The sequence below is a fragment of the Ovis aries genome, chromosome 7, assembly GCF_016772045.2.
Source record: "Ovis aries strain OAR_USU_Benz2616 breed Rambouillet chromosome 7, ARS-UI_Ramb_v3.0, whole genome shotgun sequence".
Taxonomy (NCBI): Eukaryota; Metazoa; Chordata; class Mammalia; order Artiodactyla; family Bovidae; genus Ovis; species Ovis aries.
Window position 1 is genome coordinate 1211519 of NC_056060.1, and position 26087 is coordinate 1237605.

Here is a 26087-nt window from a genome sequence, read left to right on the forward strand (position 1 = left end):
CTACGAAGAACAGTGTGGAGATTCCTTAAAAACCAGGAAATAGAACTCCCATACAACCCAGCAATCCCACTGCTGGGCATCCACACCAAGGAAACCAGAAATGAAAGAGACACGTGTACCCCAATGTTCACCACAGCACTGTTTACAATAGCCAGGACATGGAAGCAACCTAGATGTGCATCGGCAGAGGAATGGATAAGAAAGCTAAGGTATGTATACACAATGGAGTATTACTCAGCCTTTAAAAAGAACACATTTGAATCAGTTCTAATGAGGTGGATAAAACTGGAGCCTATTATACAAAGTGAAGTTAGTCAGAAAGAAAAACACCGATACAGTATATTAATGCATATATATGGAATTTAGAAAGATAGTAACGATGACCCTATATGTGAGGCAGCAAAAGAGACAGAGATGTAAAGAACAGACTTTTGGACTCTGTGGGAGAAGGGGACGGGGGGATGATTTGTGAGAACAGCATCGAAACATGTATACTACCACACGTGGAACAGATCGCCAGTCCAGGTTCAAGGCATGAGACAGGGCGCCCAGGGCCTGTGCACCAGCATGACCCTGAGGGAGGGGGTGGGGAGGGAGGTGCAGGGGGGCGGTTCACGATGGATAATACACGTACACCCATGGCTGAGTCATGTCGATGTACCGCAACACCCACTACAGCAATGTAAAGCAATTAGCTCCCAAGTAACGTAAATTAACTACCAAAAAAAGTTACGTGTTCATTTTCATCCTAGCACCTAGCTATGCAGCAGCAGATGCTCAATAAACATTTACTGAGGGAATACATTTTTAAATAATCGAATAAGTGAAAACAAAAAATCTCAAACAGCTTAGGCAAGGTCAATTTGGAATCCATAAAACATTCTCTTGACCCACAAATTTTTATCAGTGGGTAACCACAGCTTTCTGTGGAAGATATCTAGAACAAAATCTCCTTAAATGCAAGAGACATTTCCACATTTTTATGTTCATTTAGTTAAATAACTAAAACTAAAGATAAACAGTTTGGGGTTGCCTTATGGGAGTATGGCAAATCTATCAGGCATCACTATCAAGGTAATCACTGAAGGTGGGCATCTATCAGGCATCACTATCAAGGTAACCATTGAAGGTGGGCATATAAGCAAAGGCAAAAGAAATAAGAAAAGTGAAATGACTCAAAAATTAACTCTGTCAGAGTTAATTCTGCTTCACTGCTCTTATATGATATTAAGTACATTAAACATGTATTAGGCTAAATATGCCCTGGTGTTACAGTAGTGAATACGCTGTATTATATGGTAAGAAGGACTTGGCAGATGTAACCAAAATTGTTAATTAGCAGACTTTAAAACAAGGAGACAAGACTCACTGTCACTCGTTTGGCACTTTCTCTGCAAGCCATAAGGTAGCCTGCAACCCTAGAGAAGGAACACACTCTGAGAATGAGCCTATACGGGGAAGATGAGCCCCAGAGCGCTGTGACCCTTGCCCTGAAGTTCAGAACAATGGCAAAATTTGTTTTGGCTTTGTTTGGCTGACATTTATCCAATGATGGTATTGAAAATATCTGCTTCAGTTAAGACCAGTATGGATGCAATAAAGAACAATGTAGAGACATGAGAAAAAAAGATCTTCATACAAAAAAGATCTTCACAACCCAGAAAATCATGATGGTGTGATCACTCACCTAGAGCCAGACATCCTGGAATGCGAAGTCAAGTGGGCCTTAGGAAGCATCACTATGAACAAAGCTAGTGGAGGTGATGGAATTCCAGTTGAGCTATTTCAAATCCTAAAAGATGAGGCTGTGAAAGTGCTGCACTCAATATGCCAGCACATTTGGAAAACTCAGCAGTGGCCACAGGACTGGAAAAGGTCCCTTTTTCATTCCAGTCAATAAGAAAGGCAATGCCAAAGAATGCTCAAACTACAGCACAATTGCACTCGTCTCACATTTTGAGCTAGTAATGCTCAAAATTCTCCAAGCCAGGCTTCAACAATATGTGAACCGTGAACTTCCAGATGTTCAAGCTAGTTCTAGAAAAGGCAGAAGAACCAGAGATCAAATTGCCAACATCTGCTGGATCATCGAAAAAACAAGAGAGATCCAGAAAAACATCTATTTCTGCTTTATTGACCATGACTATGCCAAAGCCTTTGGCTGTGTGGATCACAACAAACTGTGGAAAATTTTGAAAGAGATGAGAATACCAGACCACCTGACCTGCCTCTTGAGAAACCTGTATGCAGGCCAGGAAGCAACAGTTAGAACTGGACATGGAACAACAGACTGGTTCCAAATAGGAAAAGGAGTACGTCAAGGCTGTATATCGTCACCCTGCTTATCTAACTTATATGCAGAGTACATCATGAGAAACGCTGGGCTGGAGGAAGCACAAGCTGGAATCAAGATTGCCGGGAGAAATATCAATAACCTCAGATATGCAGATGACACCACCCTTATGGCAGAAAGTGAAGAAGAACTAAAGAGCCTCCTGATGAAAGTGAAAGAGGAGAGTGAAAAAGTTGGCTTAAAACTCAACATTCAGAAAATGAAGGTCATGGCATCTGGTCCCATCACTTCATGGCAAAGAGATGGGGAAATGGTAGCTGACTTTATTTTTTGGGCTCCAAAATCACTGCAGATGGCGATTGCAGCCATGAAACTAAAAGACGCTTACTCCTTGGAAGGAAAGTTATGACCAACCTAGACAGCATCTTAAAAAGCTGAGACATTACTTTGTCAACAAAGGTGTGTCTAGTCAAGGCTATGGTTTTTTCAGTGGTCATATACAGATGTGAGAGCTGGACTATAAAGAAAGCTGAGCGCCAAAGAATTGATGCTTTTGAACTGTGGTGTTGGAGAAGACTCTTTTTTTTTTTTTTTTAAATTTTTATTTATTTATTTGGCTGCTCTGGGTCTTAGTTGTAGCATGTGGGATCTAGCTCCCTGACCAGGGATCGAACCTGGGCCCCCTGCACTGGGAGCTCAGAGTCTTAGCCACTGGACCACCAGGGAATTCCCTGGAGAAGACTCTTGAGAGTCCCTTGGACTGCAAGGAGATCCAACCAGTCCAACCTAAAGGAGATCAGTCCTGGGTGTTCACTGTAAGGACTGACGTTGAAGCTGAAACTGATACTTTGGCCACCTGATGCAAAGAGCTGACTCATTTGAAAAGACCCTGATGCTGGGAAAGAATGAGGGCAGGAGGAGAAGGGGATGACAGAGGATGAGACGGTTGGATGGCATCACCAACTCGATGGACATGGGTTTGGGTGGACTCTGGGAGTTGGTGATGGACAGGGAGGCCTGGAGTGCTGCAGTTCTGGGGTCGCAAAGAGTCAGACACGACTGAGCGACTGAACTGCACTGAGCTGAGAGACATGAGACAGTTAACTTGTAACCTGTAAATAACAACTCTTAAAACCACAGTCAAAGTCCTGTGATTCAAGCAGGCCAACTCCAGAGCACTATGGTCCTGGACCTTTTGATGTGGACTTTCCTTCAGAATGTAGGTCACTTCTGCCCTGTTTTTACGTGGCCTCTGGATTAAAATGTTTGCTTGCTCAATAATACAAATCAGTGCCGACTACTGTGCTGGTTGTATAGTACACTCTCAGTAAAGGAGGGGAGGGTAACCCGGGCGGGTGCGGGGGGGGGGGGGCCCAATGTAATCACACGAACCCTTAAAAGCTGGGCTTCCCTGGTGGCTCATTGGTAAAGAATTCGCCTGCCAATGTCGGGGATGCAGGTTTGATCCCTGTGTGGGGAAGATCTCCTGGAGAAGGAACTGGCAAGCCACTTCAGTATTCTTGCCTGGGAAATCCCACAGACAGAGGAGCCTGATGGGCTACAGTCTATGGGGCTGCACAGTCAAACACAACTTACCGACTAAACAACAATTCACAGGCTTCGAAATTAAATTAGAATAAATTCCAAATCCCTTACCTCTGCTTACAAGACTCTGCATAACCTACCTCCTACTACCTCTTCCCCCACGGCCCCCTTCTTTCCTCTCTCTAATGCCGTTGCACTGTCTGTCTTTCAGTTGGAGAACTCTGCTCCCAAATCTTCAAATGACTGCTCCACCGTTATCACTGAGCTTTGGCGTAAATGTCACATTTTCAAAGAGATCTTCCATCACCACCAAATCAACACTGGTACTGTCCTTAAACTTTCTATCATATATACTGTTTTCTCCTCAAAGCATTTAAGATCTAAAAGGCTCTATGCCTCTGTTTATTTAATTTTTTGTCTCCCTCATTATCTTTTCCAAACTAGAATATGAATTTCATGAGGACAGGAACCTAGACTCCCATGCACTGCTGCTGCCTTCACACCTAGAACAGTGCTTGGTGCACGGCGGATATCCAGCAGCACTGCTCAGTGTATAAATGTAGATGATACACAGAGGAGCAAGGCATCAACTGACAAATGTGCACACGAGAAGCTTTAATACGAGGCAACATCTGTTTCAAAGGATGCGGTCTGACAATTTCTGGCTAGGCAATCCAGAACGAGTGCAGAGAGAAAGCAGCAAGAGAACTAGCCTTCAAAGGGGTTGAGGAATATTTTAGGGCAGTTTTATATCTTGTCTGGTAGGTTAAAAATTTTAGAAATCTTCTTATAGGCAATGAAAAATATAGACGTTTCAAATAAGGAAGGATACATGATTATGGCAAGATTTACAAAAATTAACAGAACCAGTTGATATTTCTTACTCTAGAGAAGAAATAACCAGGCGTTATATGCATATACTACTAATTTATAGTTAAAATTAATGACCAAAGGCCTTTTCAATTGAAAAACATAACAGGAAAAAAACACAAAATTTTACACTCTGTAAGAAATTTAACTGTGTTCTAATTAGTCTTATTTTGACAATTTTGACAGCATACTTACTAATTTGTGTTGTTAATAAGACAAAAAACTAAAAAGTCACCTTTGACAATCATTTTACCCAATTAACAGATATTCAAACATCTCCTCGTTGGTAAAGGAAACTTTTTTCTAAATTCTTAACGTGCTCTAATCGGATAAAATTCCAGTTTTTGGTCATCCAATGTCTTAAGCTATCCTTCGTCTGGGGGAAAAAATTGATTAATTTTTTAAAAACTAAATGTTTAAAGCAGAATTTTATGTTTGCTCATGTGTCTATTAAAAATTATGTCTTGTTTAATGTTTTTAGCTTTGATCTTTACTAAAAACCTAAAACAGCTATAACACTGCTCCCAAAGGTACAATTTACAATACAAACTTATAAACCCTGCTCCATAAAGACGAGATTTCAACACTAAAGAGTTCAGGGACTTAAATTACCTGAACAGCACCAAATGTCTATGGCATCACTGTGAATTCAAGAAAAAGGGGCACACAGAATGAGTTTTTAAAAAACAGCCTTTTTTCCAAAACATAATTAAAACTACTATGACCTTAACATTTAAAATAAAATACTTAGATCACTTGGCCAATCATTTATCAATTTATAACACACAAATGAACCCTCGAAATACATTTGATTTGATAACAAAAAATCCAATTTTTAAATTGACATTAAAAATAAAATCTACTGTGTATGCAAGAATAAATTTATGGCCTGATAATGTTTATTTATTAGAACCTCAAACCAAATACTTGGGTCAAGACTTTTATTCTTACGTGGTATCCTCAAGTTCTTACCTTGGATGAGAACACAATGACTTTTTCAGTGCCTTACATACGACTGCAGACAGCGTCACCTGGTTCTGTACTACCATTTCCTGCTTGTTTAATATCGTCCCTCCCTCCTGCTTTATGCTGAAGTCTAGCATGTAAGGCAACGTATAGACTATAAAACTATTTCATTTCTGAATATCTGAAGATAAACGTTTTCTATTATAGGGTAAACAATCCAAATTTATTAAGTAAAATGACAAAACAAAATCCACCCGGCATTACTGGATTGTGCCAATCAAATCAGAAACCTCTGGGTCACTTGGACTACTCACAACAGATCTAATACACAGATTCATTTTAAAGATTAAGAGAATGAATCACAATAAGAGCTCAACATGAACAGTTAACATTCTACTCTAAAAGTGAAAGAGAGAAAGGAAAATCAAGGCAAGCTAATAAATTCAATTCCTTCTTTCAATATAGATTCATGTTTTTAAAACTAAAACTTTATATTTACTTCATAAATCTTTTAAAAACCTCTCTTTGCCGCGTCCTGTGAGATCGGTAGAGTCGTAAAGCTTCCACACTGCTTCTCTTCTATCGAACCAGAAAAGGCAGCACTGCGTCTCTCAAAGATCAATAACGTGGGCATGGAGTCCAGCCATGCTCATCTTTTCAAGAAAACCACTGACTGACCCCTCTCTCTCCTGTACAGTCAGCTTCTCCTCTTCTACGGGACCATTATCGTGAACAAACGTGCTCTGTTATTGCACATCTTAAGAAATCCCTCGGGACTTCCCTATTGCTCAGATGGTAAAGAATCTGCCTGCAGTGCAGGAGACCTGGCTTCGATTCCTGGGTCAGGAAATTCCTCTCTTGACCTTAGCTCCCCTTCACCTCCACCCCCCGCCAACTAGATATGACCATTTCTTTGTTCTACTCACAGCAAAACTTCTTGATCTAGTGGCCTTCATTTCCTATCTCTATTTTCTCACCTTTAATTCAGTCTTTAACCCACCCTAATCCTAAACAACCTCCTGAAGCTCAATTGTCAGGTGGCCTAATTCCATCGCCCTCATCTTAGAACAGTAACCTCTTGGGACATTAGGCCAGGCAGACCACTCTCTTCTACTTGAAGCAGACGTCGTCTCCTGTCCTCCACGCCATGTTCTCCTGGTTTTCCTCTTCCCTCTGATTTCCTCTACTGATTCCTTTTGTCTCTTCCAGCATCTTCTAAAACATGAGTGCCCGAGGACTTGTACCAGGACTGCTTTCTCTCCTCACTGTCTTCTCACCTACTCCCAAGGCTTTTAACATCATCTAATGATGTTAAATCTCAAAGTTAAATCCTAATCCTCTTCTGTGAATATCCAACTATCTATTTTTCACTTGGATATCTGATACATTTAAAATAAACAGATACTTGATTCACAAATTTCCTGGCCCTCTCCCTACCAGACTTAAATCTTCAAATTCTTACTCCTCTCAAGATTTCTCTCACAAAGGATACATGGACAGTATTTTTTTCCTCTTACAATGGCAGCCTTGTTCTTCCACACCATTACAGCGGCTAAGTATGTACGTGCCAAGTCACTTCAGTTGTGTCTGACTCTTCTGACTCCATGGACTGTAGCCTACCAGGCTTCTCTGTCCACTGGATTCTCCAGGCAAGAATACTGGAATGGGTTGCCATGCCCTCCTCCAGGGGATCTTCCCAACCCAGGGATGGAATCTATGTATCTTACATTTCCTACATTGGCAGGTGGGTTCTTTACCACTCACACCACCTTATTTTGTGAACAGTATAGTTGGAATTCATTATTTTCTGAATGAAAATGCCCTATTACAGTCAAAGTTCTAAATGACACCTGGATCCAATGGCTAGATTAAAGCAGTAACATCAACAGATAAGGCAGGCAAGACTTCAGCACCATATTAAAGCTCGAGGGTGTATGCTACAATTTCTAAGAGGAAGCCAGAACACTAATTCTTTTCTTATCAGGCATCAAATACAACAAAAAATAAATCACTGTGAAAACGTCAGCAAACAGGCATTTTCCTGAGCAATGCATAAATAATAGAAAAGTATGCAGCACCCTAAAAGCGTTAGACTTTTTTGAATAAATTCACCTTGAGATTACCATAAACACCAAATATAAGATTGCTGATCCAATCCTTATTTAAATGGGGAGTGATACTATAGCCACTTTCAAAGACTATCCTTAATAATCTTTAAATTCTGATACTCGAGCTTTTGCATAGTGTTCTCCTATGTTGAATAGAGCTGACCCGAGGGACTAATGGCTTTCCAAGTGGCTCAGTGGTAAAGAATCCAGCTGCCAATGCAGGAGACGCAGGAGACTCAAATCTGATCCCTGGGTCAGAAGATCCCCTGGAAGAGGACATGGCAACCCACTCCAGAATTCTTGCCTGGAAAATCCCAAGGGCAAAGGAGCCTGCTGGGCTACCGTTCACAGGGTCACAAAGGACTGGGCCCGATGGAGCACACACACGAGTGGCCACTGAGACGTGCGGAAGCGTGTGACTTCTGAGGCCAGGCCACTGTCAGACACTGCAGCTTCTACCGCGGTCTCTTAGACAGCTTACTGTGGAGCCAGCCTCTGTGCTACAAGGACACTCAGGCAACCTTACGGAAAGGTCAACATCTGGGTCCCGGGATGGCCTTTCCATAAGCTTACCTGAGTGTCCTGACGACGACTTCCAACTTGCCAGCCAAATGAGTGAGCGAATGACCCGGAAGCAGATCCTCTAGCTCTACTCAGCATTTATTGCTCATGTAGACAGAAAATAAGCAAAATATACAGATTCTTTCACCTTACTGTAATCTGTAACAGAAATTCCTCATAGCCACCCCCTTGAGTAACTAGCAAATGAGCCATCCTTGTCAGATTTTTCCCAATTATCTTTAACCATGGGACCACTTCTGTTAAAGTCCAAACCAGTAGGATTTCCAAACTGAAGGACTGGATAATCAGATTTAAGCAGAGAGCTGTTTATCCTCTTCCAGTATCTGCTTTGTAATTTTTGAAGTAAAAACCTGTTCCGGAGCTTGAATGAGAGTTATCATTATGATTTAAAATTCATAAGCATGTCATGTTCCAGAATGCGACCTTTTGATGAAAACACAAATTAGAGTTTACCACACAGTACATATATTTGCCCATCTAACAAGCGGTACTTGCGAAATCTGGGTTTCTGTGGACTCCAGTTTGAAAAACTAAACAAGAAACTGGTCACAGTGATCACACAGTGGTTGCCTCTGTGCAGAGGACATGTGTAACCAAAAGACGGTGCCAAGTCAAAGTGTGAGTCGCTCAGTTGTGCCCGATTCTTTGTGACCCCACGGACTATAGCCCACTAGACTCCTCTGTGCAGGAAATTCTCCAGACAGGAATACTGGAGTGGGTTGCCATTCCTTTTCCAGGGTGTCTTCCCAACCCAGGGACTGAACCAGGGTCTCCTGCATTGCAGGCAGATTCTTTTCTGTCTAAGCCACCAGGGAAGAGACAGGGGTAGCAGATTTATTTTCATTTCATTTTCTCTTGCAGTTTTTTATATGTATACTGCATACCAGTAATATCTGCTCAAGGATATAAATCTTAAAGTCTTTTTTCCTGACAAAACTACATTTTTTAATGTTTAAAATAAGAGAAATGTAAAACAACTTATTTAAAATCATGCTCATTACTTTAAAATTTCAACCAAGTAAGACTTTATCTCACTATCTTATTAGTGCCTACATTTGAGGCAAGTTACATGTTACAATGCTAGAAACAGCCAAGATGATATGGCAAGAAACAATCTGGCTTTGATAACATAAAAGCAGAATATGATTTTTCTAAACCGTGTAGGTAGATCAGCCTTAGAAAACAATAAAAAGAAAACTGGTGTTGTTATATCAATCCCAAACTAGACCTTAACGCAAAAAGCACTTTCAGAATAAAAGTGGAATATTTCCTGACAGTAAGTCACTAAGCGGATACAACTATTACACATCCATCTACGAGGCTTCCCTGATGGCTCAGCAGGGGAAGAATCTGCTGGCAGCTCATGAGACCCAGATGCGGGTTCGGTCCCTGGGTCGAAAAGATCCCCTGGAGAAGGAAACGGCAACCCATTCCAGTATTCTTCCCTGAAAAATCCCATGGACGGGGGAGTCTGGCGGGCTACAATCTAAAGGTTGCAAAGAGTCAGACATGACTGAGCAACTAAGCACAGTGTATATAGATACTCGTCTACTAGCACTGTCTCAAATAAACAAAGCAAAAGCTAAGAGAATACAAGGGGGAATATCTACAGTGGTAAATGGGATATTTTAATACACCCTTGTCTGTGTAATTGATACAAGCAAACAAAAGGTCGCTTAAAATCCTGAAGATTTGAAATATGGGTTTAACAAGCAAGACCTAACGTAAACATATAGAACACCACATTAAATAGCTGTAGAGAAAAAATAATATACTGGGGCCACAGTGCAGATCTAACATTTTAAAGGTCTGAAATCACAGACCCTTGAAACACTATGACACTGTTATGTTAGTTCTCTGATGACATTCTTATGTTGTTAGAAATAAAAAAACATTCAAAAACAACTAGAAAATCTCCATGTGTTCAGAAATTGAGAAATACAATACATTCACCTTATCCAAAAGTTAAAGTAGGTACCAGTGAAAATTAGAAAACATTTTAAAGTGAATTATAAAAGTACTACATATTAAAATCTGAGTAATTTAGCTAGCTAAAACATTATTTAGAGGGAAATGCTTAGCCTTAAATGCATATATCTAAAAGGGAGAAATGCTGAAGAGTAGTGATCTACAAGAACTTAGCAAAAGAACAAAAGAGTAAATCCCAAAAACAGAAGGAAGGAAATAAAGAGCAGAAATCAATGCAACAGAGAACAAATATATAATTAAAAAAAGGAATCAACAAGATTCAAAATTTGGTTCCTTTGAGTGACTACTAAATTCCCAGGGAGACTGAATGAGGAAAAACAGAGGTAGTTTTAGCCTATAACAGACACAAGAAGATAATTCTTTACTGCAACCATTAAATGGATACTAATCCTGGAATGTGAAGTCAAGTGGGCCTTAGAAAGCATCACTACGAACAAAGCTAGTGGAGGTGATGGAATTCCAGTTGAGCTATTTCAAATCCTGAAAGATGATGCTGTGAAAGTGCTGCACTCAATATGCCAGCACATTTGGAAAACTCAGCAGTGGCCACAGGACTGGAAAAGGTCAGTTTTCACTCCAATCCCTAAGAAAGGCAATGCCAAAGAATGCTCAAACTACAGCACAATTGCACTCATCTCACACGCTAGTAAAGTAATGCTCAAAATTCTCTAAGCCAGGCTTCAGCAATACGTGAACCATGAACTTCCTGATGTTCAAGCTGGTTTTAGAAAAGGCAGAGGAATCAGAGATCAAATTGCCAACATCCGCTGGATCATGGAAAAGCAAGTGAGTTCCAGAAAAACATCTATTTCTGCTTTATTGATTATGCTAAAACCTTTGACTGTGTGGATCACAATAAACTGTGGAAAATTCTGAAAGAGATGAGAATACCAGACCACCTGACCTGCCTCTTGAGAAATCTGTATGCAGGCCAGGAAGCAACAGTTAGAACTGGACATGGAACAACAGACTGGTTCCAAATAGGAAAAGGAGTACATCAAGGCTGTATATTGTCACCCTGCTTATTTAACTTATATGCAGAGTACATCATGACAAACGCTGGACTGGAAGAAACACAAGCTAGAATCAAGATTGCCGGGAGAAATTTCAATAACCTCAGATATCAGATGACACCACCCTTATGGCAGAAACTGAAGAGGAACTAAAAAGCCTCTTGATGAAAGTGAAAGTGGAGAGTGAAAAAGTTGGCTCAAAGCTCAACATTCAGAAAACGAAGATCATGGCATCTGGTCCCATCACTTAATGGGAAATAGATGGGGAAACAGTGGAAACAGTGTCAGACTTTATTTTGGGGGGCTCCAAAATCACTGCAGATGGTGACTGCAGCCATGAAATTAAAAGACGCTTACTCCTTGGAAGAAAAGTTATGACCAACCTAGATAGTATATTCAAAAGCAGAGACATTACTTTGCCGACTAAGGTCCGTCTAGTCAAGGCTATGGTTTTTCCAGTGGTCATACATAGATGTGAGAGTTGGACTGTGAAGAAGGCTGGGCGCCGAAGAATTGATGCTTTTGAACTGTGGTGTTGGAGAAGACTCTTGAGAGTCCCTTGGACTGCAAGGAGATCCAACCAGTCCATTCTGAAGGAGATCAGTCCTGGGTGTTCTTTGGAGGGAATGATGCTGAAGCTGAAACTCCAGTACTTTGGCCACCTCATGCAAAGAGTTGAGCCATTGGATAAAACTCTGATACTGGGAGGGATTGGGGGCAGGAGGAGAAGGGGACGACAGAGGATGAGCTGGCTGGATGGCATCACGGACTCGATGGACGCGAGTCTGAGTGAACTCCGGGGGATGGTGATGGACAGGGAGGCCTGGCGTGCTGCGATTCATGGGGCCGCAAACAGTCGGACACAACTGAGCAACTGAACTGACCTGAATTGAATACTTATTATAAATAATTTTATGCTAGTAAATTTAAAAAGTTTAGATGAAAAAGACAACTTCTTAGGGGAAAAACTACCAAAATAATCAACAGATAGAAAATCTGAGAAGGCTTAAAAATTAGAAATCAAAGTAGTAATTAAAAATTCTTCTACAAAGAAAATCACCAGCCCAGATGGCTTCTCGGCCAGATTCTCACAGAAATTTAACGGAACAATTCGGTCCTACTTAAACTTTTTCAGAATAGAAAATGAGGGTCAGCTCACTTTATAAGGCTAGTGTGAGATAACCGTTGATTTCAAATTCTGACAAGGACAATATAGGCCACCTCACTGATACAAAACTATTAACAGACTATCAGACTGAATCCAGAAATACATTAAAAGAGTAATACTGTAAAACAAAATTAGGTTTATCTCAGAAATCAGGTTAGGTTTAAGATTTTAAATAACATGTAATTAAATATATTAACACAGTGAAGGAGAAAACTCACATGGTAATGAAGAGCTGCAACAACAAAAAAAGCACTAAATTCAAACAAACAGAACAAAACACAAAATTCTTAGTAAACCAGGTACAGCTGGGAACTTCTTTAATATGATAAACGTTTTCACAAAAACAATCTTTCAGCAAACAGACTTGGAGTGAAATGCTGAAAGCTTTCTCCTAAAGACCAGGAACCGGAAGGGCAGGAGCTCTGGGATGATGGCAGCCTTGTGCGTCTTGACCTGAGGAATAACTTCATGTGTGTCTGCAGTAACATGTTAAGCTCTTCATCTTATTTTTTATATACACCTTGAAATATATATTAACGATAAGAAAGAAATATTTGGAAATAAAAGGCTAACCTAGCCTATCACTCAAGCTTGGCAACTCCGTAGGTCCTAACCTCCCCATCAGCACCCAGTTAGGATTACTTTCAAACCAATTAACATTTATTGGGCTTACAAGACATTGTACAATGTGGCAACATGTATCATGAACCTTAAAAATGTTTAAGATGAAACCTTATTTAGTAACTCTATTGCCTATCATCCTATTCTAAGGGAAAAGAGAAAAAAAAATCCACGTGTTAAGACATTCACTGCCCACATGATAATAAAACAGAAAACCTAAACTAAATAACCAACTCCAGGAAACAATTAAGAAAAATAATTTTTACAATGGGATTATACAGTCAATAAAAATAAGATTTATCAAATATTCCAAGGAATGAATATAACCTAATTTTTAAAAATTAGATATATACACATGTTTACACTGTAACGAGAGGAGAAAGTCCTAGGCACAAAGAAGAAAGTGAGAGACAGAGGGAAGAAGAGCGGGACGGAGGGTAATGAAAGCAGGAGGGAAGGGTTGGGAGAGACGAAAAGTACACTGGTTTTCTTCATATGATGAGCTTACGAATGTCACCTGTACTTTTCCTGAATTTTCGTTAATGACTACAGAAAACTTTAGTAATAGGGTATGTAAGAACTGAAGAAAGTAATCACAAACCTAAATAAAGTATCCTAAATATTTTAAAAAGTTCCTTCAAAGGGCAACTTTAAAATTTCAACTTTTATCTCAGTATCATTTTATTCAGATAAATTATTTTTTAACATTTAAATTGTGTTAAGTCTATCATATGCTAATTACTTAGCACAGAGAGAACTTCTAATCATAATTAGTATTTAAAATAATATAACTTAAAAATAATCATTAGATTTCCAAAGATATATCATTTCCAATTTTCTACCTAGAAAGTGAAAAGTGAAAGTGAAGTTGCTGAGGCCTGTCCAGCTCTTTGCGACCCCATGGACTGTAGCCTATGAGCCTCCTCCATCCATGGAATTTTCCAGGCACGAGTACTGGAGAGGGTTGCCATTTCCTTCTGCAGAAGATCTTCCCCACCCAGGGATCAAAGCTGGGTCTCTCGCAATGCAAGCAGACACTTTTACCGTTTGAGGTACCCCCCTGGTGGCTCAGGTGGTAAAGAATCTGCCTGCAATGTGGGAGACCTGGGTTCAATCCCTGGGTAGGGAAGATCCCCTGGAGAAAGGCAGGCAACCCACTCCAGTATTCTGACCTAGAGAATTCTATGGAACAGTCCATGGGGTCACAAAGGTCAGACATGACTGAGTGACTTTCTAGCTAGCTGCTGCTGCTGCTAAGTCGCTTCAGTCCGTCCAACTCTGCGCGACCCCATGGACTGCAGCCCACCAGGCTCCTCCGTCCATGGGATTTTCCAGGCAAGAGTACTGGAGTGGGTTGCACTGCTTTCTCCAGACTTTCTAGCTAACACCCCCCATACTTCTAAATCAGTTTGCTCCTTGACAGCTAAAGGAAAAAATGATCAACAAACAGGCTTCAGGCAGTTATCTTTATAACAACAAAATAATCATCTCTTAACATAACACTGTTAGTGGCTCCTCAGTGTTTTGAAAGCCACTTTCATCCTTGGGGCTGCTATCTCTGGTATTTTCTGACTGGTTATGAGAGATGTCACAGGCAATTTTATATCAATAATAAAGGACAACTTTTTAAAGCTTATCATTAGAAATAATGATTTTATTGTTGTTGCTGCTGTTGTCACTAAGTTGTGTCCAAGTCTTCGACTCCCTGCCAGTCCACAGGATTTCCCAGGCAAGAGTGCTGGAGTGGGTTGCCACTGCCTTCCCAGGGGATCCTCCCAACCCAGGGATCGAACCCACGTCTCCTGTGTCTCCTGCTTTGGCAGGCGGATTTTTTACCAGCGAGCCACCACAGAAGCCATTCAGTATTTACTGAGCGTTTGTCAGGAGGCCAAGAACTACAGCTGTTGTGCTAATGAATGAAAGAGTTGAAAATCATTAGTTCACAGAGTTAAATACAACTGGCATTTTAGCATTTAAAGCCTTGAACAGACCAACCCAATCCTACTTTGGACTACTTTCCATAACATGTTACAGAAAAACCCGAACAAACTTTGCCCAACCCAGTACCTTTTCATCAGCGCCTGTAGAATGCTCACCACAAGCCAGGCACTGTGCTTGGCATGAGAGAAGGAAAAAGTCTTTTCTATTCTTTGTGTCCTTTTGAAGTCCAGGTCAGGTTGCACTTCTTTCTCCAAGGGTCACTATCTTCTCCATACTCGGAATGCTATTATTGTCCAAAACAGTAGCTCCCAATCTTCGATATAGGAAGCCATTCTCAACATCAAAGTGTTTCATGAATTCTATTCTCACTCCTCAGGGGATTTCACCTGGTCCCATGGACCTGAACACCATCTGTACGTTGATAATTTCCGAACGTTTATCTCTAGCCCTCTCTCTCTCTTAAACTCCTAGCTAATATATGTATACACGTGTGTGTCTGTGTGTATACTCAGCGTCTCCAGTTGAGTATCTGGTAGGCATTTCAAACAAAGCCACATCCACAACAAATCTCCTGATTTAACTCTCCAAACCTGCTTCCCACTAACCCCTACCCCTCGCCCCACCGTTTCTATCTCAACAACATATACCACCTTTCACCTAGCTGCTCATATCAAACAACTCAGAGCCATCCCTTATTTCTGTTTTCCTCACACCCCACATCAATTCCATCAATAAACGGTCCTTCCTTCACCTTCTAAATAGGTCACAAATCTGATCACTTCTTTGGTCCTCCACCACTACCACCTTGCCCAAGCACTACATTTCCAACCTAGATTACTGTAAGAGTTTCCTAAATGATTTTCCTACTTCCATTCTTACCTCGATACAAATCAATTTTCTACACAGAGCCAGAGTAATCCTCTAAAAATCAAGTCAAATCTGGGTATTCCCATGCTTAACACCTTTTAGTGGTTTCCATCTCGTAATAAAATCAAAGCCTTGAAATGACCTTCAGAGCTCTCCTTGGTCTCCCCTCCCCACACCTTCCCTCCGGCCTGTCCTGCCACCTCTCCTGCCACACCCCTCTTCCTCTCACTCTGCTTCAGCCACGGCCTCCCACATGCTGTTCTTCCAACAGGCCAAGGACACTTTCTCGTTAGAAACTGCTGCTTCCTCTACCCGAACAGCTTCTTCCAGACAGTTCCATGGCTTAATCCACTTCACTCAGAAAACGGCTTCTCAAAAAGCCTTTTCTCACCAAACCACCTCAAGTATTATAGTATCCTGTTACGTTTTAATCCCCTGAATCTATCTCATTCTGCTTCAAAACCTATTAGCTGCCTGACGTGTGTGTGTGAGACTGAGCGTGCACACACGAACAGTGTCTATGTCCCTCACTGATATTTAAGCATAGCTCTGTTTTGCTTACCATTGTTGTTACATTATGTGCCAATAGCAGGCTTTCCAAAATATTTGTTGAAAGAACAGAAGACAGTAACTGGTTTTTGTTTTGCTGAGAAAATAATGATGGAACACTACTAGAATTCAGTAAAGCTTTCAAATGAATTCTCAATCACAAGAGCATTATACACGTACTTTGGAGGTAGGAGTACAGCATTCATAATTCAGGGTTCAGTGACAGGAAGGAATGGGGACTTCTTATGCTTCTCCGCCCCTTCCCATATCCTCCCTTCTTGTCTCATTCATCCATAAATGGTCACTATCACTAAGTCAGAGAGTATTTTACACATTAAGAATACACAGTCAATGCATGAGACATATGAACATGATAACCATAGAATACGGCATGTGATAGAGTTTTGTAAAGTTGTGACATAACAGAGGAAGTAATCGACTTTTAGGGGTAGGTGTTCAGGGAAGTTTCAAGAGTGAGGACATTCAACAAATACTTGCAAAATCAAATAACAAAAGGTACACGGCATTTCACTTTACAGACAAAATGAGAGTATTAAGTCTGAAGTGCTACAGTAATTTGCTACCAGGAGATAAGCTGGCTTGAGAATGAAACCAAGACAAGAGCAATGACAGAGCAGAACAAGTCACAGAAACAGAGCCAAGTCCTTGAGGATTTCAGACTGGATGAAGCCCTGGCTGAAGTTCAAGGACAAGACCTAATCATGCCCTTTACCGTGCAGCCAGTCTGAATCTGGTTGTCTGTCACTTGCAATATAAGTATACAGACGAACCTCAGTGAATTCTTTCAAAACCAAAGCGTTTGTTATTTCAGTGCATAGGGGCACTACTGGTATTTTGGAAGGGGCAATTCTTGTTTTGTGGGCAAATATCACAGGACCCTTGATATATCGCAACTCTACCGGTAACTGGATCGGACCTCACAATCACTGACAACCAAAAAACCAAACCCATAGATTTCCAAATACCTCTCATCTCCAAGAACCACAAATCTATTCCCTAATAGTTGCTACATGTGTGTGTCCATTTCTCACAGTGCATGCGTAAATGTACTTAACAACCACCTTAAAAGAACTGGGATATACCAAACATACTAATTTTATATAATAATCCAATTTTAATTAGTCATTCATGACTATCTAAATGACTGATCCAGTCCTTAGTATAGCTTATATCAGCTCTTGAGATAATCAGTGCTTTCAGTCTGCTACTACTATCTGAAAATTCTCATGCATTTAAGCTTACTTCGCCACACAATACTATCAATACATGTCACTGACAGTGTTGGTTACCTTCCCTGTAGCCATTCACCCAATATCTTCCTAGACTGAAATGCCAGATACTGTTTTTTCCAGTCCCCTTGCAACTAGGGCATAAGTAATAAGGCCAAAATGAAACCTGATACAGGCTTTCTGTGAAAGGTTTACTTGCCTCATCAAGGGATGAGAGGGCAAACCTCCTCCTGTCTTTGGTGGTTGTGTCAGAATGTGACGCCTGGAGCAGAAAGAGAACCATGCAACTATGAAAGGATAAACCCGAGCACAAAGGTCACCACACTACAGATAAAGACGGAAAGCACTTGGATTTAATCTAGAAGGGAAGCCAGTTTGAGCATGAAACCCAAACGGGAGGACAAAGTTTAGAGGAAAATGGAAAAACAGAACCTCAGTCCTGACTGAGGACTGAGGACTAAAGGACTAAACAAAGCTAAGTTTATGAACAAACGGTGGCTCAGAGGTTTAAGCGTCTGCCTGCAGTGCAGGAGACCTGGGTTCGATCCCTGGGTTGGGAAGATCCCCTGGAGAAGGAAATGGCAACCCACTCCAGTATTCTTGCCTGGAGAATCCCATGGACAGAGGAGCCTGGTGGGCTACAGCCCATGGGGTCGCAAAGAGTCGGACATGACTGAGCGACTTGACTCACTCACCCTTTAAACTAATCCTACCTATGCACCTGCTAATTACCTGAGCTAATACACTTCTTTTGTTCTTAAATCCTATTCGCATCCTAACTGATACAGCTATGTTTAGGGGGAAGAGCAAAATCAAGACACTGCAGGAAATGTAAAGAAACTTTCAGAGACATACGAGAATCAGGAACTATAAAGCTACGAAACAAGAGATCAGATCATTTCATTCCTATAGAGTATATTTCAAAAGCGGTCTAAGAAAACCAAGGACGACTGAGATAAGGCCATTAGACTTGGTACTTAGATTGCCAAGACGGCTTTTTAGAAAGCAACGTCAGTGCTGCAACGGCAAAAGAAGCCAGAGCGCCAAGGAAAGAACAGTTTCTACTTTTAAGAGCTCCATAATGGAGCAGCCCCTTGGAAAGACACGCAAGGTGTGTTAAACTCTGTCGATTACCCCTCTGTGAGGTAAGTATAGCATTCTATGCTGTGCTTAGTCGCTCAGTCTTGTCCGGCTCTTTGCGACCCCATGGACTATAGCCCACCGCGCTCCCCTGTCCATGGTGATTCTCCAACAAGAACACTGCATTGGGTTGCCATGCCCTCCTCGTATAACATTCTACTTTACAGATAAAGAATACAGCCTGAGTAGTAACTTGCCCACAGCCACACAGTCAGATCTTTAAAGCTTAAAAGTAAATGTTCTTCCTACCATACCCCTTCATGGATCACAGCCTTGTTGTACCAAAGGGGCTTGTGTAACTCAATGAAGCTATCAGCCACGCTGTACAGGGCCACCCAAGACAGATGGGTCACAGTGAGGAGTTCTGACAAAACACAGTCCACTGGAGGAGGAAAGGGCAAACCACTCCAGTATTCCTGCCGCGAGAACCCCATGAACAGTATGAGGCCAAAAAACATGACCCTGGAAGATGAGCACCACAATCAAAAGGTGCCCAACATGCTCCTGGGGAAGAGTGGAGGCCAGTCGTTACCAGCTCCAGAAAGAATGCAGAGGCTGGACCAGAGCGGGTATGGCGCTCAGCTGTGCGGACGTGTCTGAGGCTGCAAAGAGCAATGTCGAATAAGAACCTGGAACGTTAGGTCCATGAAGCAAGGCAAACTGGATGTGGTGACGCAGGAGATGGCAAGAATAAACATCTTAGGAATCACTGAACTAATACAGATGAGAACGGGCGAATTTAACTCAGATGACCGTTATATCTACTACTGTGGGCTAGAATCCCTTAGGAGAAAGGGAGTAGCCCTTATAGTCAACCAGAGTTCCAAATGCAGTACTTGGGTGCAATCTCAAAAAAAAAAAAAATAATAATTGCAGTTTGTTTCCAAGGCAAACTGTTCAATATCACAGTTATCTTAAGTCTATGCCCCAACCACTAATGCCAAAGAAGCTGAACAGCTCTATGAAGCAGAACTGCTGTACTTCTCAAACTATACCTTCTAGAACAAACACCAAAAAAAGATGTCCTTTTCATCACAGGGGTTTGGAATACAAAGTAGGAAGTCAAGAGACACCCAGAATAACAGGCAAGTTTTGCCTTGGAGTGCAAAAGCAGGGCAAAGGCTAATGGAGTTTTTGTCAAAAGAACATGCCGGTCATAGCAAACACCCTTTCCCAACAACCAAGAGACAACTATACAAATGGATATCACCAGATGTTCAATACCAAAATCAGATTGATTATGTTCTTTGCAGCTGAAGATGGAAAAGCTCTATACAGTCAGCAAAAACAAGACCTGGAGCTGACTGTGGCTCAGATCATGAGCTCCTAATAGCAAAATTCAGGTTTAAAGTAAAGAACGTAGGGAAAACAACTAGGTCATTTAGATATGACCCAAATTAAATCCCTTATGATTATACAGTGGAGGTGACAAATGGATTCAAGAGATGAGATCTGGTACAGAAAGTGTCTACCAGATTCATAACACTGAAAGAGGTTCATATAGTTGTATATGAGTTTATTGAAAGAGGTTCATATGTTTGTATATGAGTTTATATACAAAGTTCGTCACCGTAGAGAGGTTCATAGCATTGTATAGCAGGCAGTGACCAAACTACTCTAAAGAAAAAGAGACGCAAGAAGGTAAAGTGATTGTCTGAGGAGACTTTACAAAGAGCTGAGGAAAGGAGAGAAGGGAAAGGCAAGGGAGAAGGGGAACGATATACTCAACTGAATGCGGAGATCCAGAGAATACCGAGGAGAGATAAGAAGCCCTTCTTAAATGAACAATGCAAAGAAATAGAGGAAAACAACACAATGGGAAAGACTAGAGATCTCTTCAAGAAAACTGGAGACATCAAGGGAACATTTCATGCAAGAATAGGCACCATAGAGGACAGAACGGTAAGCACCTAATACAAGGAGAAGATAGTACGAAGAGGCGGCACAAATACACAGAACAGCACACCAGCTGCTGCGGTCACTCACCTAGAGCCAGACATCCTGGAGGGTGAAGCCAAGGGGGCCTTAGGAAACATTACTACCAACAAAGCTAGTGTAGGTGATGGAATTCCAGTTGAGCTATTTAAAATTATAATAGATGATGCTGTTAAAGTGCTGCACTCAATATGTTAACAAATTTGGAAAACTCGGTAGTGGCTACAAGACTGGAAAAGGTCACAGTTTTCACTCCAATCCCAAAGAAAGGTAATGTCAAAGAATGTTCAAACTACCATACAACTGTACTCATTTCACATGCTAACAAGGTTATGCTCAAAATCCTTCAAGCTAGGCTTTAAAAGAATGTGAACCTGGAACTTTCAGATGTACAAGCTAGGTTCTGAAAAGGCAGAGGAACCAGGGAGCAAATTGCCAACATTTGTTGGATCACAGAGAAAGCGACAGAATTCCAGAAAAACATCTGCTTCTGCTTCATTGACTGCACTAAAGCCTTTGAATGTGTGGATCATAACAAACTGTGGAAAATTCTTAAAGAAATAGCAGTATCAGACCATTTTACCTGCCTCCTGAGAAACCTATATGCAGGTCAAGAAGCAATAGTTAGAACCGGACATTGAACAACTGACTGGTTGCAAACTGGGAAAGAGTACAATAAAGCTGTATATTGTCACCCTGCTTATTTAACTTATATGCAGAGTACAGCATAAGAAACGCTGGGCTGGAGGAAGCACAAGCTGGAATCAAGATTGTTGTGAGAAATATCAACAAACTCAGATATGGAGATGATACCACTCTAAAGGCAGAAAGTGAAGAGCAACTAAAAAGCCTCTTGATAAGGGTTAAAGAAGAGCATGAAAAAGTTGGCTTGAAACTCAACACACAAGCAACTAAGATCATGGCATCTGGTCCCATCTCTTCATGGCAAATAGAAGGGGAAAAACTGGAGGCAGTGACAGGTTTTATATTCTTAGGTTCCAAAATCACTGTGGATGGTGACTTCAGCCATGGAATTCAAAGATGCTTGCTCCTTGGAAGAAATTCTATGACAAACCTCAACAGCATACTGAAAAGGAGAGACATCTCTTTGCTGACAAAAGTGCCTATAGTCAAAGCTATGGTCTTTCTAGTAGTCATGTACGGATGTGAGAGTTGGACTATAAAGAAGATTGAGTGTCAAAGAACTGAGAATTGTGGTGCTGGAGAAGGATCTTAAGAGTCCCGGGACTGCAAGGACATCAACCAATTCTAAAGGAAATCAACCCTGAATATTCATTGGAAGGATTGATGCTGAAGCTGAAGCTCCAATACTTTGGCCACCTGATGCAAAAAGCCACCTCACTGGAGAAGACCCTGATGCTGGGAAAGACTGAAGACAAGAGGAGAAGGAGGTGGCAGAGGATGAGATGGCTAGGTAGTGTCACCGACTCAATGAACATAAATTTGAGCAAACCCCAGGAGATAATGGAGGACAGAGGAGCCTGCCGTGCTGCAGCCCATGGGGTTGCAGACAGCTGGACCCAACAGAGCAACTGAACAACAACTATGCCAGGCTCCTAGGATTGAAGAATAAAAATACAGTGGCACAGCAGGCTCAAAATTCAGACTGGCTTCTGTGAGTTGCACGGCACACAGCACTGTGTTTGGCAGCCCTTGCAAAGGTATATTTAAGCATGCATGTAGGCTAGAGAGGGCAAGACTTAAAAAGCAGTGTTAATGGATAATTACTGAGAAAGAAAGATAGAGAGGGATATCATGGATACATCTGGAGAAGGTTGCTCTTGAAGAAAAGGAAGGACAATTCCTTCTTTTCAGATAAGAGTACAAGTTATGACCAACCTAGACAGCATATTGAAAAGCAAAGACATTACTTTGCCAAGAAAGGTCTGTCTAGTCAAGGCAATGGTTTTTCCAGTGGTCATGTATGGATGTGAGAGTTGGACTGTGAAGAAAGCTGAGCACCAAAGAATTGATGCTTTTGAACCCTGGTGTTGGAGAAGACTCTTGAGAGTCCCTTGGTCTGCAAGGAGATCCAACCAGTCCATTCAGAAGGAGATCAGCCCTGGGATTTCTTTGGAAGGAATGATGCTGAAGCTGAAACTCCAGTCCTTTGGCCACCTCACGCGAAGAGTTGACTCACTGGAAAAGACTGATGCTGGAGGGACTGGAGGCAGGTGGAGAAGGGGACGACCCAGGATGAGATGGCTGGATGGCATCACTGACTCAATGGACGTGAGACTGAGTGAACTCTGGGAGTTGGTGATGGAAAGGGAGGCCTGGCGTGCTGCGATTCATGGGGTCGCAAAGAGTTGGACACGACTGAGCAACTGAACTGAACTGAAAGAAACGATATCAGGATAGAAAAGATTATACCTCAGATGTTTGAGATTTTTCTCAGGAAAGGAAAAGATAAAGTTATTTGCTATAAAAGCTTTCATGAAGTAAGATCAAAAAAAAAAAAAAAAACCACCACACAACCGACATTAAAGACCTGGGATAACAGAACACTAATTCGTATGACAACAAACCAAAATCCTCACACAACTGTCTCTTGTATCCTTCAGGGATCAAAAATGAGGCCTGTTCAGAACTGGTCACTAGAAAGAGAAACTGACATAAAGTTAACTATTCTAAGGTATCAATGACAGGCTGGTAAAAAATGATGGCCCTGGGACCCTGCTGACAAGGGGAGGCAAATGAAAAGAGCAGTAGGCTAGCAAATTGAATGAATAGAGACACCAAGATGGGAGGGTTCCCAAAGGGAGGAAGAGGGGAAGAGAGAGAGAAAACAGGTTCCAGAAGTGTGGAAGAGTTGATTGTTTGTGGTCAGACAGGTCTTGACACAATGCCTCAGGCAATGAGCTACTGACTAGGGCTCAGCTAAAAGCACAGAATTGAGAGAGCATCACCTCTAAAAACACGCAGTCCTTGGGTGCAGGAAACAGCCTTCCCTGGTGGCGCTAGTGGTAAAGACCCCACCTGCCAGTGCAGGAGACATGAGAGATGTGGGTCCGATCCCTGCATCAGGAATACCCTGTGGAGGAGGAAATGGCAACCCACTCCAGTACTCTTGCCTGAAGAACTCCCGTGGACAGAGGAGCCGGCTGTCCACAGGGTCGCAAAGGGGCGGACATGACTGAAGCGACTCAGCACAGCACAGCAACAAACAAGTGGATGAATCTGCCCGCACAGGAATCACACATTTAAAATATCTCCTCTCCTTTTAAATTGAACAATTCTATCTCCAAATTTAAGAAATTCATCAAGAGGACAAACGTCTACAATAAAGGTTAAGGCAGATGTGTGTCAGGAGGTAGAAGGAAAAGTTAAATCTGTCAGGCCAATTGTAACCCACCTGTTAAAGATTTTTAGCATGGAATTCCAATAAGGCAACAACAGTTTGTGCTTTAGTAACTCTGGAGAGCACCTAGCATGGCTTCAAAAAAAGGATATCACTCAATTAAATTTTAAAAGGTCCACCCATTGCAATCTCAAGGGACAAGCTATCATTTATATTCATAATCTCATTTTTTACCATTCTGCTGCTCTTGACACTTTATCCAATTACAGGAAAAAAATGGGAAAAATCAGACATGGCAACTTCCTCCACTACTACATCCCCCCTTCAGTTTGCACTTTTTACACCATTAATTCTGACTACTCTTGCCCTAGTAACGAAGAAGAAACGATACTGGGACAACCTAAATTTTGCAGAAAACATCAAGTACAGTAAGGATCGTCAAGTAGTACTAATAACAATTGAGAATCCAAGAAATTTGAGAAGTTTCAAGTTTAAAAAGCGTTTTCTCCATTTTAGTCCTTTCCAAATAAAACAAAGGGCTCGGACAACACAAGATTTTGAAGCTTCAGTGGACAATTTAGGCTAACAGTGAACAAAATAATCACTAAAATCACTTATCCCTTCTTGGGCTATTACATTTCTTACCTTCATAAAGCCTTCTTTTAAAACAGGACCACTTCTCAATTCTTTCCCTGATCTAGCATACATATGTTCCCCCGCCCCCCCCCCCCCAACAAAGTTTAGAGACCAAGTAGTGAGAAAAGGATTAATTTAGATGAAGAATCACTTGCCGTCACTGGCACCATTCCTCAACTTTGCAGGACTTCGATGGTCAAATTCCCCAAACCATCCCAGTCTCCTGGGGGCTGGATTCCCTCAACAAGATGAACAAAATCCACTGGCGTCTGGATAGCAAGCTTTTCTTTGTCAGTCTATAAGCCAGGATAAGCTTTCCATACAGTTAAGAGACTTCTCAAGGAAGCAAGAAGGTCGAAACCAGAAGATGGGGAGGTGACTAAACAGGCAGACGGCCCACCCACCTAACGCAAAGGAGAAACCGCTCGCAAGGGCTGACGCTCCTGCAGGAGCCAGGGAAGGCTGCGGGGGGCGGCCGGCGCCGCGCCCCCCGGCCCCTGGGTGGGGATGGAGGCGTGCAAAGCCAGGGGCCAGCCGGAGGCCTGGAGCGGGGCGCGGAGAGGGGGCGGGACGCGGAGACAAGGGAGCGGCGCGGTCCGGCTGAGCGCCGCCGGGGTCTGAGCCACGGCGGGGCAGAGCCGAGAAAGCTCTGCCCAGAGAAGAGACCCCGAAGCCTGCATCCTCACCCACCTGCCAGACGCTCGCCCCGCGGACAGAAGCACGGGCGCAGCGCGGGCGCTTCCTCTCCTGCCGGACACAGCCCCTGCCGCCGCCGCAGCTCCGGGACCCGACGGCACAGGGCGGCACCGAAGCAGGCGAAGCGGCGAGCGCACTCGAGCAGAGGGGGGTGCACATAGGGGGCGCTGGGGGCCCGGGAAGGCAGCTCCGTGCTTGACCTTCCTCACCGGTGGCCAGCGGCGCTTCCCGGGAACAGCATCCCGCCTCGGCCCGCTGCGCCCGGGCCTTCGCCCTCGGCTCCCCCCGGCAGCGGCCGGGCTTCCGGCGGCCACACCCCGCCCCCGCGCTACTCGGCCGCCGCCATCTTGTCGGAGGCGGGAAGACCGCACTGCGCAGGCGCGCGCCGAGGCTGCCGGCTCCGCGAGCCGCGCCGAGAGGGCACCGTGACGCGCAGGCGCGGGGGCCGCCGGCAAGCCCGGCTCCGGCGGCGCGTTCTGCTCTCTTGCGCGGGTGCTGCCAGACTTAGTGGCCAGTCTCAAAGTGTACTGCAGCCGAGTTAACAGACCTTTCTGCGCACCCCAGAGCCAGTCATTGTGTAAAGAACCTATCTATAT

The 26087-nt window shown here is 42.6% G+C and overlaps 1 protein-coding gene across 12 annotated transcripts in view; it reads right to left on the bottom strand.

The window, feature by feature from the left end:
- APC (APC regulator of WNT signaling pathway) overlaps positions 1–25768 on the bottom strand; it is a 134449-nt gene extending 108681 nt beyond the window's left edge. For 6 of the 12 annotated variants that reach the window (XM_060418711.1, XM_042251953.1, XM_060418710.1 and 3 more), the window contains exon 1: positions 25486–25768. In XM_060418711.1, coding sequence (XP_060274694.1) covers positions 25486–25650 — 165 coding nt within the window. In that variant the 5' untranslated portion in view covers positions 25651–25768. Of the gene's footprint in view, positions 1–6173; positions 25260–25485 lie in introns of those variants that run through there. The other 6 variants (XM_060418712.1, XM_060418706.1, XM_060418704.1 and 3 more) reach the window with 3 other exon arrangements.
- Positions 25769–26087: the final 319 nt, after the last annotated feature.